This window comes from Schistocerca serialis, chromosome 2 (genome assembly GCF_023864345.2).
Source record: "Schistocerca serialis cubense isolate TAMUIC-IGC-003099 chromosome 2, iqSchSeri2.2, whole genome shotgun sequence".
Taxonomy (NCBI): domain Eukaryota; kingdom Metazoa; phylum Arthropoda; class Insecta; order Orthoptera; family Acrididae; genus Schistocerca; species Schistocerca serialis.
In genome coordinates this window covers 826,049,241-826,063,427 of record NC_064639.1, presented here as the reverse complement: position 1 = coordinate 826,063,427, position 14,187 = coordinate 826,049,241, and the positions used below count along the sequence as shown (strand labels likewise).

General features: G+C 38.6%; 1 protein-coding gene across 1 annotated transcript in view; it reads left to right on the top strand.

Moving 5' to 3' along the window:
* LOC126458080 (coatomer subunit delta) overlaps positions 1 to 14,187 on the top strand; it is a 111,062-nt gene that overhangs the window by 80,500 nt on the left and 16,375 nt on the right. The window contains exons 7-8 of the mRNA XM_050094895.1: positions 1,099 to 1,264; positions 6,994 to 7,141. Of these exons, the coding sequence (XP_049950852.1) occupies positions 1,099 to 1,264; positions 6,994 to 7,141 (314 nt within the window). The remainder of the gene's footprint in view (positions 1 to 1,098; positions 1,265 to 6,993; positions 7,142 to 14,187) is intronic.

The following is a 14,187-nucleotide window of genomic DNA, read 5'->3' as shown; positions in this document are numbered from 1 at the left end:
TTACTGGTAGGTTCAAACAACACATTACTGAGGTGCTTCGGGAATCCAAGTGGGTATCCTTAGAGGGAAGGTGATGCTCTTTTCGAAGAACGCTTTTGAGAAAATTTAGAGAACCAGCATTTGAAGTTGACTTCCGAATGATTCTCCAACTGCCAACATACATTGCACATACGGACTACGAAGATAATATTCAAGAAATTAGGGCTGACACAGAGGCATATAGGCAGTCCTTAATCCCTCATTCTATTTGCGAGTGGATCAGGAAAGCAAATTAGTAGTAGTGGTACAGAGTAACCTCTGCTACACACCATACAGGGGTTTGTGTAGTATCTGTGTAGTTGTAGATGTAGATGTACTTAAAGTAACCTGCAAGTAACAACAAATTAAATTCAACTTCAAAATAATAGCCTTCCAACTAGAAACCTTAAAGTCAGGTAAATACTTATTGGGTTATTGGCCAACTAAAATGATCACATTCTTATGCTGGAGGTGTTTCAAGCAGAATGAGAAATGGGTAACTCCTCAAAATATTTCATGTTATTCATCTGTACTGTTATTCTAGCCTAAAATGATTCCATTCATCTTACATTTGTTCATGGCAAACTTGTAACTTCAAAGATAATTCTCAGACAGACACAGAATTATCTGTCAGAAGGAAAGTGAGTTAAAATAATAGTGTCAGAAAAAGGATTTTGCATATTTAAAAAAAAAAATCATTGAGCAGCACTTGAAACTGACAAATAAACAGTTTCTTGAAATGTTGCAAGAGGCTAGCAGTTTTATGTAGATTGATCATTTAGTTACGTTGTGATCATTTGATTTGAGAGTATTTGCCTCATGCCAGTGCAGAGCTCTCATTCTTAATTGCAGATATAGTACACATTTAATAAGTGCAACTACAAAGGAATAGATTACAATTGAATTACATTCTGAACCCTCAACCTCCCCCTTACCGCAACCCCCCCCCCCCCCCCCCCATCACCCCCAAGAAAAAGACAATAGCTGTAAATAAGAAACTTGTTTTAGTAGTAATAATAATAATAATAATAATAATAATAAAATGAAGTTTTCAAATTCCATCTGCTGCATTATTTTCAGCGTACATATGCGACAGGAGGAACGACTATTGTTGAGGGTAGGACGTGATGGTGGTCTGCAAAGTTTTGAGCTTCATGGCCTGATAACCCTGCGCATTGTAGATGAAAAATATGGACGCATAAGAGTTCAATTAGAAAACAACGATACACATGGCATTCAGTTACAGGTAAGAAATTTTCCTTTATTGTTTCGATTGTAGTGGATGTACACTTGGAAATAAGCATTTGTGTCTTAACATCCATTTAATTCAGTAAATTGAACATTTTGTTCTAATTTCTTGTTTTTATTGTTGCATTTTTAACAATATTTCTAGTTTGATGTTGACTTGCTAAGAGGCATGTGTTGATCATGGCATTCATTCTCAAACATTTATAAAGCATGTTTCGCCAATTTGATGATTATTATTATTAACAGCAGCTCTGTCAGTGCAGCCTCAGTAGGCGAGGCTTGAAAATAACAATCCAAGGTTTGAAAATAGTCACCGAATATAAATACTGCAACTGTTGACAGAATCATTAACAAACAGTTTAAGTAATTTAATAAAGTTGCAGGTTCACTGTCAACAAAGTGTTGAAACTGGGGGGAAGAAAATATCCATTTCAAAGTGGGTAATCTTAATTTTTACCACCAGTACAGCTCTTGCATGTAATACCTCTTTCCATATTCGCTTATTGATAGCAGATTAACTGAATCATTACCATTTTAAAACCAAATCATATAGATAAATTCATCACTCATAAAAATGGAAAATAATCAGAGGAAAGGAGTATGCTGATACTTGGGATTTGTTTAACGAATGTTCATAACTGTATAGAGATTTGTTTAACGAATGTTCATAACTGTATGGATGCACATTACCCTTTACAGTAATTCCGGTAGCTTTTTCTCCCCCAGAATAGTTTTTTGTACTCTTAATCAGCTATAATATGTAAGGAAAGGGCGAATCTTCTTTGTATTAAAATGTTGAAATTTCAAAAAAGAACTTGTTTTGCAGCAAAATTCAAAGAATCCGTTTTCTATGAATATTCTGATGCAAGGGCTTTGAAAATGGTGAACTCCAATTGCTGACTTGAGATGTAAAAACTTGGATCAAAATTAATGTGTAAAGAATTAGAGTATCTTCCGTCAGTGTGCTACTGTTCAAATAAACGGTATTACTATTTTTTGTGGGTCCATTACTCGCATTTTGGATACTTTGCTTCTGTTAGCAATGTGAATATGGTGGTGTTATAGATTGTTCAAATGAAACAAGTGTTTTCAAAAGCTTGTAATACTGACATTGTGTATAGTAGAGAATAAATAACTTTTAGTATTTGAAAGTCACATCAGTGTCCAAATTGTAACCAAGCTGTGCCTTTCCCATATTCACAGTAGTGGTACAAAAGCAGGAACAAGAGAGAAAAAATTCTCTCTCTCTCTCTCTCTCTCTCTCTCTCTCTCTCTCTCTCTCTCTCTCTCTCTCTCTCTCTCTCTCCCCCCCCCCTCTCTCCCCCCTCTCTCCCCCCTCTCCCCCCCTCTCCCTCTCTCACTCTCTCTCTCTCTCTCTCTCTCTCTCTCTCTCCCCCCTCTTCTCCCTCTATCTCCCTCTCTCCCCCCTCCCCCTCCCCCCTCTCTGCCCCTGCCCCCTCTCTGCCCCTGCCCCCTCTCTCCCCCTCCCCTTCTCTCTGCCCCTGCCCCCTCTCTCCCCCTCCCCTTCTCTCTGCCCCTCCCCTCCCCCTCCCCCTCTCACTTGAGGGACTGTATCCTGTAAATCACCTGCCAACATTAATTGTGATTACTCTAGAGATCTAAAAGGCGGTTAACTGTGTTTGGTGGAATAATAACAGAAGCAGCAATTTTAATGTTGTTATCCTATGAAACCTCAGTAGCTAGTAATATTATATTAACACATTATGGATGTATCACAGATTTACTGGTGTCTCGTGCACCATATGTTAGGGATGAATCCCAAGATAAGTTGTGTTTCCTATACAATGTGTGCAGAGGCCATCTGCTGTGGCATATTTTAGCTACTTTTGTCTGTTTAGTTGACAACAGTAGTTCATGTACAAATCTTGATTGCTTTCAAGTAGTTATTATTTTCATCGTGAAGTTCCTCCTGCTTTTAGAGATAGTCCTATTCAGAAGATAGAAGGAACTGAATGAATCTGAAATACACTGTCTCAGATGTGTTGATTATTTCGTGTACACTTGAATAAATACTATCTTTTTTTCCCCACCCACATTTTGCCACAACTTATTGAAGCATATTAGGAGGCAATGTGTACTGGTATTCCATTAAATTTATTTTTGCTTTTCTGCTGGTGAAGCTGTTCTATTGCTTCTTAGCAATATAAACACTTGCCAGCATAGCCTGCAACTGTGCACATACTTTACACTGTGTCATCACTTTGTTATACTTCAGTCTTTTGTAAAACTAACTTCTCTCCTTTGTGCATTTTGTACACTCTTGCGCCACAAAACATTCTGTGTATTCGTCTTTTGAAGTTGGATTATACAGCCCCTTCTCTCCTTGGTTGTTTTCATGGGATAAAAACATAATAGAAAGTGTATAAGGACCATATTACACTGTAAGAGTTCTTTGTAAAATATCATTTCTAAAAGATGTTTCTGTAAAATATTTGATGGTGTACTGGGGTACTTTAATCACATCCTTTATAAAAATTAGTATGTGTACCTAGCTTGTATAAAGGATTTGTCAAGGAACTTTGGCAATGTAATGCAGACCTAATACTCAATTTTCTGATTTCAGTGTATTGAATTTTCAAGTGAGTGTTGGTTTTGTCCTAAATGTATAGTTGTTTTCTCAAGCTATGAACATTCTGAGTGCTATCCATGTATTATGTACCACTTATTTCCTGATTATAATAACAAAGTGATTGAGAGCTCTTTGTTTACATATCAGTTGCCATGGTAAGCTACCAGAGATTGAGCTAGGTTGCACATTTTCTTCTGCTCACCATTGTCATATTGCTCTGCTTCAAGTCTCGGTTACCAGAGTCAAACGCAAACAACAGTGGCTGCCACTAACGTAACTGGTGTGGTATGTTGTTGTACTGTGGCTTGGAGTATCTGTGCAAATTTTTTTGTTTGACAAAATGGAATTCTGAAACTAGTAACAAAAGTACACAGAAAAATAACAAAACTTTGACATTCCTACAAGGTGAACTCAGTACTGCACATAATGGGAAATTTGAGCAGATACAGTACGAAATAGTGCAGCGGTTGCTGCCACAGCCATATTGCGTGCACATATAAGGCAGACAATGACACATTGGCCTTTGTTGCCAGCATTCTGATCCATGTAAAGTGATATGTTTATTAATGTATAATGAGTGGAAGTGCAATGACGAAAATATTGGACTTACACTGGGAGGATGGTTGTTCAGATCATACAGGCTTAGGTTTTCCAAAGTCTCTTCACACTAGAAATGCAGAAATTGTTCAGTTGAAAGTTTTAGAATTTTGTTAGTCTGAAGCTTCTGAGTTGATTATTCTGTCTTGCTACATCCTGAATGCTTGCTCGTGTGCAAGTCATGAAGCACGTATTGAAAATGGCTTTTAAGTTGTCAGATAAGGAAGGAATGAAATACATAGAACAGCTGCAGCTGGCATCAGAGGTAGTTGAAAGGTGGTGAAATTGAAAGGCAAGCAAACACTAGCAGTGATAATGATATTCAAGATGGTGCTGACTCAAATTACTTTTATAGAAGCAAGACAAATACCTTTGCCAAAACCAGCATGTCATTCAGAAGGTGTGTTAATCAATACAACAGAGGAAAACAGTGGAAGAGGTAGTTGGCAGTTACCTATACCATTTTCTGTGGACTTTTTGGAAGAGGCAAGTCAGAATTGTGGCTTTGAATTGAATCTTGAATGCACCTTACAGGCTGCAAAAGCAAAAGGTTTTGTGACAGACAGCAGACCAACACCACTTTTAGAAGAGAAACATCAAAATTCACAGCTCTGCTAGTTCTTAGCAGCTGTTCAAATGTGACACTATGCTAAAACCTATAAAGCTGTGCACAGAGAGAGGAGCCCAGTGGGAACTTGGAAACAACAGGTGGTGTATTATGTTTCTTTATGTGGAGGAACTAGAAATTGATAGGTCACATGGTCAAAAGGCTGCGGACAACAGTTCTTTCACAATGCGGTGGAGAGAGAGAGAGAGAGAGAGATGGAGACATTATGAATTTTTTGCACTTTGATAACTGACAAGTTTACTTTGGTGTCTGAAGTAAAGACTCATTTAATTGAAAATTGTATGCTGCAGTACAGTCCAGGACAGAACATCACAATTAATAAACAGCTCTTTCCCCACTAAAGCCTCAGAATTTACACAGTACGTGGCTAGTTATCCAGATAAATTTAGCATTGCTTTTTGTTGGCAGCAGATGTATTTGTTGATTTGATTTCCATGTCTGGCAAAGGATGAACACTGATGACTGAATCAAACTCTTTCCGAATACATCGTCCTGAAGCTTATGACATCATTCTGTAGAAGTGGAAGGAATGTAAGATCAGATAATTTTTTTCATGTCTTTGCACATGACTGAAATATTGAAAAATAAGGGTATAAGCCTAGTGGATACAGTAAAACGTTTGAGAAGAGAGGTACATCAGTAACATGTCATAAGCTTCACTGTTTGTAACTGCTGTGATGAATCTTGGAGATGCAGCATTGTCTTTTTATCAAGGCAAGAAAAATAAATGTTCTTGCTCTCGGTACACTTGGGAATGATTCAAAATGTCTACCAGAAACCATAGAATATCTTTTTTTTTTTTTTTTTTAATAAAATGAGTCGTGGAGTGGATGTACTGGACCAAATAGCTGGAAAATACTCTACGATAGCAGCTTCAGTATAAGTATTTTGCAACATGTTGGACTTGGCTGAAATAAATTCATAGATTCACTTCAGAGCAATTACAAGAAAAGTTATCAGCTGTAAGTAGTTTCTGCAAGATTTGAATCAAGGTCTAAGACATGAACAAGTGAATAATACATGTGAAAATGTGTTTCCTGTGCTGTGATCAGCAATGCGTCAAATACTGAAAACAAAACCAGTGAGTGAGAAATGCAGACAGCAGTGCATTGTGTTGGAATGCTAGAAGGTAGCATATGATATACATGAACACATTGTTTGTGTTCGGAAATTGTGGTTATGTGAAAACATAATTTTATTTTCTATAGTATTGTTATCCTAAAATAAATCTCGTCACAAATGAAAATAATGTATGATTCAGTTTGAATGTTCTTTTTATAATTAAAGTTTTTTTTGGAGTGTAACAATATGTTAAAATAGAAGAAAGGGTAGCTCTGCCACTACAGTTAATTTGACTTCCGCTACAGTTATAGATATACAAAAAGTTCAAGTTTCAGTGTTTAGGTAAATGCCGAAATGGTTTCTTAGGAACAAAGGTGGTAATTTTTCTTCCTAACATTCCCCAGTGCCAGTGTGCACTCCATCTCTAATGACTTTGCCATTGTTGGGGCATTAACAACTGATCTTCCCTTTTCTTTTTACTACTTTGTGTTTCTTCTCTTTGTTGGCTGATGATATATTTTAAATACAAACCCATGTATTTTATGTGAAATGTCACATGGTAGCAACCTGATAAACTCTTATCATGTTGTTCCATACACATTTACATGTTGCTTATTGATATTGGGGCCTTAATTCAACTACCTATATTTGATATAAGTAGCAGCATGAACTGTTTCCATTGCTTGAGTAATGACATGATGTAGTGAAATTGTGCATTTTGAATGTGTGAGGTGGTGCTTGCATTAATGCATGGCAGAAGAGTTACTTTCAAGGCAGAAAGTGACATTTAAGATGTATGAAAAAAATCTCTCATGACAAGATGATGAAACTTAATTTTTTTCCCTTGTAGACTCATCCCAATTTGGACAAAGAGTTGTTCAAGAACAAGTGTCAGATTGGCCTAAAGAATCCCTCTAAGCCTTTTCCTTTGCATACGGATGTTGGTGTTCTCAAATGGAGATTCCAGTCTCAGGAAGAAAGCAACATACCACTCTCCAGTAAGGATCAATTTGTTGTTGCATTTGCTGTATTTACATTTTGTAATGTTTCGTGTATCACTTATAGTTTAATGTTGAGTTGAGATTCTGAAATTAAAGGTGATATGGATCTCCCATGATTATTAGCATATCTCATTAGCATAGTATTTGTAAAAAAAATTCTTTTCATTCTGGAAATGAGAATAATATCTAATATATAAGGAAAAAAGATTGTTGAACTTGTAAACATGCTTCAGTTGTATGCAAGATGCCTGATAAAACATGGACATCCTAGACAGATCATAAATAACTTGGGATATGAAAAGAAGGTTTGTGACAAGAGACAATATACAAAGAAACAAGTAACTTGCTGTACGATCCGATGCTCATAACTTTTTACCGATGAGCTGTTGTGGCAACTATCTTTTTTCTAGTTCTCTTGTGATGAAAATGTTCCTCTTTTTATAGCACTCGAGAGCTATTGAAAAACGGATTGCAGTAATGAAATCCATGTTAAGATTTGCAGAGAAATTTTTCTTAAAAAGGGGTTGGAAAACGATCAAAAAGGATGCAGATACTGTCAGAAAAATGTATTTAGGCGGCAGATATTGGAGAGAACTCTGCACTTTGTGCAAAACATGGCATTGTAAACATTAATTAGCACAGTAGGTGTAAAACAAATCATAGAGTTGTAAATAAAGAGATACTGAATGAAATGTGTTTGGTTGCCAAAGGGTGATGCATGAACGCTTCAGTGATTTCAGTATCAGAATCTTATCAGAATCTCTTTTACAAAACCCACAGAAGTTCTGGTTGTGTTTGAAGGCTATCAGTGATACTGTATTCTCGCTATATACTCGCGAATGACACAGGAACCAGAACTGAGATTAACAAAGTGAAAGAACAAATGCAGAACTGAATTTTCAAATGTTCATTTAAAAAGGAATACAGAACTTCATTTTCAAGATACAAGAGTACTGCCCCACTTTAATTAACACACCACAGCAGGTATGAGGAATATATAGATTAGTATTAGTTGTGTTAAGAAAAAACTGAAATTGCTAAAATTGAACAAGGCCAACAGACCGATAGAAACTATGAGATTCTATAGAAAAGTTGCAGCAGATTGAGCCCCATTTTAGCCACAACATACCGTAGGAGCCTCGAACAAAAAATTGTGCCTGGTGGTTTGAAGAAACCACTGGTCACAAGTGTGTAAAAGAAGGGTGGTAGCAACAGTAATCTGCAAAGCTGCAATCCAATATCCAAGATTGGCAACTTCCTTTAAATCAGGGCCAGTCTCAGTGGGCTAAACTTCACAAGGACATAGTGTGTGGGGAGCACGGGCAGGCCAAGGCCCGGCCTGTCCCAGATTTGCTCATTCCTTCTGGGAAGTACCCAGTACAACGCAACATTTCATTTAGTATTGCGGTGCAACATTTTTCGGCCGGCACGATTCTCTTCAGTTCAGCAGAATCATGGCGTCAGCACTGTTTACCCTTTGCTGTTTGTTCATGGTATCATGGTGGTATGATGGACATTCACAGGTCCAGTGTCTGCACAAAAAGAGACAGTCAAGCTACATATCAACACAGATCATTAATAATTAATGTGAATGGCAGAAAAGAGGGGTAACAACTCCCAATATCTATTATGCAGTTGCAAAGGACATTAGAATACCACGCAGAAAGAATTAAAACACTTATTTGACAATGAAAAGCAAGAAATTACAGCAATCAACAGGCTGGATTCATTGTAGTACTTTGTGCCAAATTTGCAGGTATGGGCCAGGTGAAGAAATTAAATTGAACTTCTAAAGTCGCATTACTCTACTGTCTGTTGCAACAGTTTTTAATGCAAATGAATTAAAAGTATGGAGACTTTATATATTACTGCAAAGTATGTTGGTTAAGATGAGGGGTGTGTCTGGAATGATTGTTCGATTTAAAGCCTGCTACTGTTGAATGTATGAAGGAAGGAGGAGTGCAGAAACAAGAGTTAGAACATCTGGAATGGATTGCAGCCCTCACATTTTAAGTAAACAAGACTGCATGCTGCCCATAGTAAGACATTGGGATGTGAAATAAACTTATTTGTCATTTGATGCATTTGCATTTAAAAAGAAAATTGTTTTGTATAAGAGAGAAATTCTGACAAAAAACACAATCCAGTTCCCTAAGCTTATACACATGAAAGAAAATGCGAGGTTTGAAAGAATTATGATGATAGTTTTCTAAATGTTTTTAAGGACACTGCCAACCATTTTTAAGGGCACTACCAACCTTACATCTGTTTTTGAACTGTTTGCTGATTTAATTGAAAGTGCCCCTGTCCACAAGCACATATAACTGACTGATCTGCAGTGTAATTCCTGTTTTAAAGACAAGTCCTATTATGTTAAAACTATCGTGGGTGTCTACATTGTTTTCCTCAGGTACAGTTTCCACATCTCCATGATGATTTTGCAAATGGGATAAAATATTTCTATCGAAATATGTGTGTGAAAGGCTTTTTTCGATTATGAAACTAAATAAGTCACCATTGCATGGGAACCTGAGTGCAAAAGCCTGTGAAATTGTCTCCATCTGTATGCCTATTGTTTGTATGAGATAAAAATTATGAGGTATCTTCAGTGTGCCAAACGAAGCGAGTAGTACTGAAAATTTGTTTCATTTGTGATGTATGTTGTTGAGAAATATGAAACAAAGCTATACACAGTACAACAGTATAGCCATTTAAATACAGCGTGTTGCCATTCACCCTTCTTCACTATCTTCTCACTCAGACAGTGCGGCGTGCCAGTAGTGGGAAACGTGCTGTTCAACTAAATGCTACGGTGCACGGGCCAAGGCATGGCTAAAGAACCGAAGTCTTGGCAACCATGCTGTAAATATTCAGAACTGAAAAATTGTGCAATTCACAAAATACAGAGTATTAGTATCCTTTAACTCCAATAGTAATGAGTCACAAGTGGAATCAGTCAACTCGTACAAATACCCGAGTGTAACAATTTGCAGGAATATAAAATGGAGTGTCTAAGGGTGGTTCATATCACTATTTTTTTTAGGTCGCCAAAATCAACAGATCACTTGTTGTTAAAAATTGTATTTGCTGACAGGTTTCAGGTGTAACCCATCGTCAGAACATATTCCAAACGAAACATAATTGCCATGAAAGTGCAAGCAGAACATATGCATGGCATTAAGAGTAACAACATTTGAAATTAAGTTTGCATACCGTACAAAATGCCTAAATACATAGTATTCTGTCACATAATTACATTCTGGACACTATTGCTAAACTTTGGCTGTTTCAAAAAGTATAACTGCCAGTACATATGGTCTTGTAGAAGAAGGCGTAATTAGATGAATGATGAACACTAACTTCATTTAACAAAGGTTTATTCAGCACTTGCAATACAAGAGCGCGGAGCGAACTGCCTCTGGCAAGAATGCATACGTTATATACACAGCTATAGAGCATCTCAGTACAATTATTCTTGCCATTTGTTGTTACTTCTAGAATGTACTCGAACCAAATATAGAAATTAAAATTGTACAGTCTAGGTGAGTTTTGAACTCACAACCCTTCATGCAACAGTTTAGTATCATACCCACTACACCACGGTGCTACTCGGCTTCTTCTGCAACATTGCTCCCTCCTTACGAGAACAGTGTCTCAGTGTTACGTTCTCCTAGTGTGAGAACGAGTCATCGGTCCTGCATACTTCGACTCCCAATGATTGATTCTCGCCCTAGTGGTGATCTTCTTACAACTTCTTTTGCCACTATGCTCTTCATCACATTTCCACTTGTTGCCAGTCACTGGAGCTTCAAATTTAGGCTGGGTTGCAGGATCCTTATAGGGCTTCATTCAAAGAACATGGACCGTATCTCTGATCTTTCATCGCCTTGTGTCTGGGTTGAAATCTTCAACTTCATAAGTAACATCAGACAGCTGTCTTACAATCGCCTGAGGAGCTTCTCAGAGAGACCAACCTTCCAAACAGGAGTGAAGATCCAGACAAGGTCATTAGGTTGGTAGACAACAGGGCTGTGGCACGCGTCATACCTTCGGCGATCGTTTTCTTGAGCCTGCAGCGTGCAGAGTCGAGCTAACTGCCGAGATTCCTCAGCTCTGATTAACATCTGGCCAATGTAGTCGTCGTCCACGTCATCAGGATGTAACAGAAACACATTGTCCATCATTGTAGTTGCCTCCCACCCACGCACCAGGAAAAATGGCGTAAATCCTATGGTGTCTTGTTTGGTGGTGTTGTAGGCAAATGTCACGAAAGGCAGCACCTCATCTCAGTTGCTCTGCTCAACATTGACGAACATTGATAGCATGTCGGCCAAGGTCTTATTAAGGCATTCAATAAGCCCATTAGTTCGCGGATGGTAGACAGTAGTCATGTGATGAGTAATGTTGCACCGATGGTTTATCTCTGTCACAAGATTCAATTGAAAAACTTTTCCTCAATCCATAATTAACGACCTTGGGGCACCGTGTTTTAATACAATGTCTTCCACGATGAATTTGGCTACCTCGAATGCTTTGGCTGTTTGCACGGCTTTTGTAATGGCATAGCGCATCAGATGATCAGTGCTCAGTGCTAACAATAATCCATCTATTGCCACTAGCAGACGTTGAAAATTGTCTGAGGAGGTCAATCCCAACACGCTGGAAAGGCGTTTCGGCTGGTAGAATTGGTATGAGTTGGCCAGGTGGTTTCTGAGGAACTGCCTTTCTCCTCTGGCACTCTCGACAGTGCGACACATAGTGATGGACACTCCTAAATAAACCTGGCTAGAAAAATCTCTTGCGGATCCTATTGTATGTCTTAATAAATCCTAAATGTCCGGCCTCAGGTGTGTTATGGAATTTCTGTAGAATGTCTAAGCGCATGTGTTTAGGGATCACTGGTAGCCACCACTTTCCAAATGGATCAAAGTTTTTCTTGCAAAGTAATCCATTAAGTACCTTAAATTGTCCTTTCACATCCTCTGACCAATTTAATGCAAGTATAATTTGAGATGTCTTGGTGTCCTCCTCCTGCTCAGCAGAGAAACCCTGGAGTGCAGCGAGACAGACACTATCTTCATCAAAGTCTTGATGGTCTTGCACAGGGTTTCTTGAGAGACAGTTGGCATCTTGGTGTTTTCTTCCACGTTTGTGCACTATAGTAATGTCATACTCTTGAAGACATAGTGCCCACCTGGAGAGTCGTCCTGTTGGATCCTTAACACCTGTCAACCAACAAAGTGAATGATGTTGTGTAACGTGTAACAACTGTGAATGAATGGCCTTCCATGGAGATACTGTCGAAACTTGCACATGGCCCAGATCACAGCAAGACATTCTCTTTCTGTAGTTGAGTAGTTTCTCTTGGCTTTTGTAAGTGACCTAGAGGCATAGGCTGTAACCTTCTCTTTTCCATCCGAAATTTGCAGCAGAACAGCACTGATCCCATACTCGCTGGCATCTGTTTGTAGTTCTGTAGGTGCTTTCTCATTATACAGACCAAATACAGTGTCATTCGTCAGAGCTTTTCGCACCACATCGTAAGAATCTTGTTGAGCACCACCCCAGATAAATTTAACATCAGGTTTTAACAACTCTTTGAGTGGCCTGGCTTTGATACAAAAGTCTTTGATAAAATGACGGTAATAAGAACATAATCTGTAGAAGCTTCTCACATCTCTAATACTCTTAGGAGATTCCGTTGTAGATTTCACCTTTTCTGGGTCCGGGCACACACCTTCGTTTGACACAGGGTGTCCAAGTATTTTGATTTCTTTTGCTCCAAAGAGTTACTTTCTTGGATTAAGTTTGTCTGCCTTGTTGGGGACACTTAAGAATGGCCCCCAGTCTTTTTATATGTTCATCAAATGTGTCTGAGAACACTATAATTTCATCTAAATAACAAACACACATTGTCCACTTCAGTTGCCTCAGAAGATTATCCATCATCCATTCAAAAGTTGCTGATGCCATTAGACAAACCAGATGGCATTACCTTAAACTCATACAGGCCCTCAGGGGTTATGAATTCAATTTTCTCATGATCAGCCTCATCTACTTTGATTTGCCAGTATCCCGAGTACGTGTCCAAGGTTGAGAAACACTTAGCCCCCTTCAGACAATCTAGTGTATCGTCAATTCGTGGAAGAGGGTAAACGTCCTTTTTAGTTATCTTATTAAGCTTTCTGTAACCAACACAAAAGTGCCAACTGCCATTCTTCTTCTTGACGAGGACCACTAGTGACAACCATGGGCTCTGCGAAGACTGAATGATGTCATTCTTCATCATTTTCTCCACCTGGTCGCAAATTATTTGATCCATTGCTGACACACGGTATGCTCTCCGGTGTATTGATTGATGGTCTCCAGTACTAACGCGGTGCTTCACCATTGATTTGTCTAATTTGCTCTTCACCTGTGTATTGAAGCATTCAGAGAAATCTTGAAGAATGGCAAGTAGGTTCTTCTGTTGTTCCTTAGTGAGATCTGGTGATAATCGAGCTAAAAGATCTTGTCTCTTAGTGGTAGCACTAATTTCACCCACAGACTTGGCATGGGAGGTTTTTATGACGCTCATCTGTGTTTCAAGTAACGGCTCAGTGTTTGCTACGCACACGCGTCTTGGAAGGATCTGCGGCTCTCGGCGACAGTTAACTTTCAACAGTTCACCGAATCCATTCTTAAATGAGACAACAGAGGCTGGGATGACCAAGTTATTCTTTAGTGGTATGCTTCTCTTACATTTCACTACAAGATCCATGGGTTGATGCGTGGCATGACATGTGACAGTTACCTTTCTAGCACTGACTGCAGGAATGATCATTTTATCCAGCACACATAGTCTCCACACACTTGGATGCGCATCTTCCTGTCCACAGTATCTCATTTCGTCTAGCATAATCTTCGAGCGACCACAATCTGTAATTGCCTGAGAAGCTTTGAAAAAGTCCCATCTGAGAATGACGTCATGACTACATTCTTGTAAGACGACGAATTCTAAGGGCTGTGTATGGCACTTATACCCACATGAATGACACATCTTC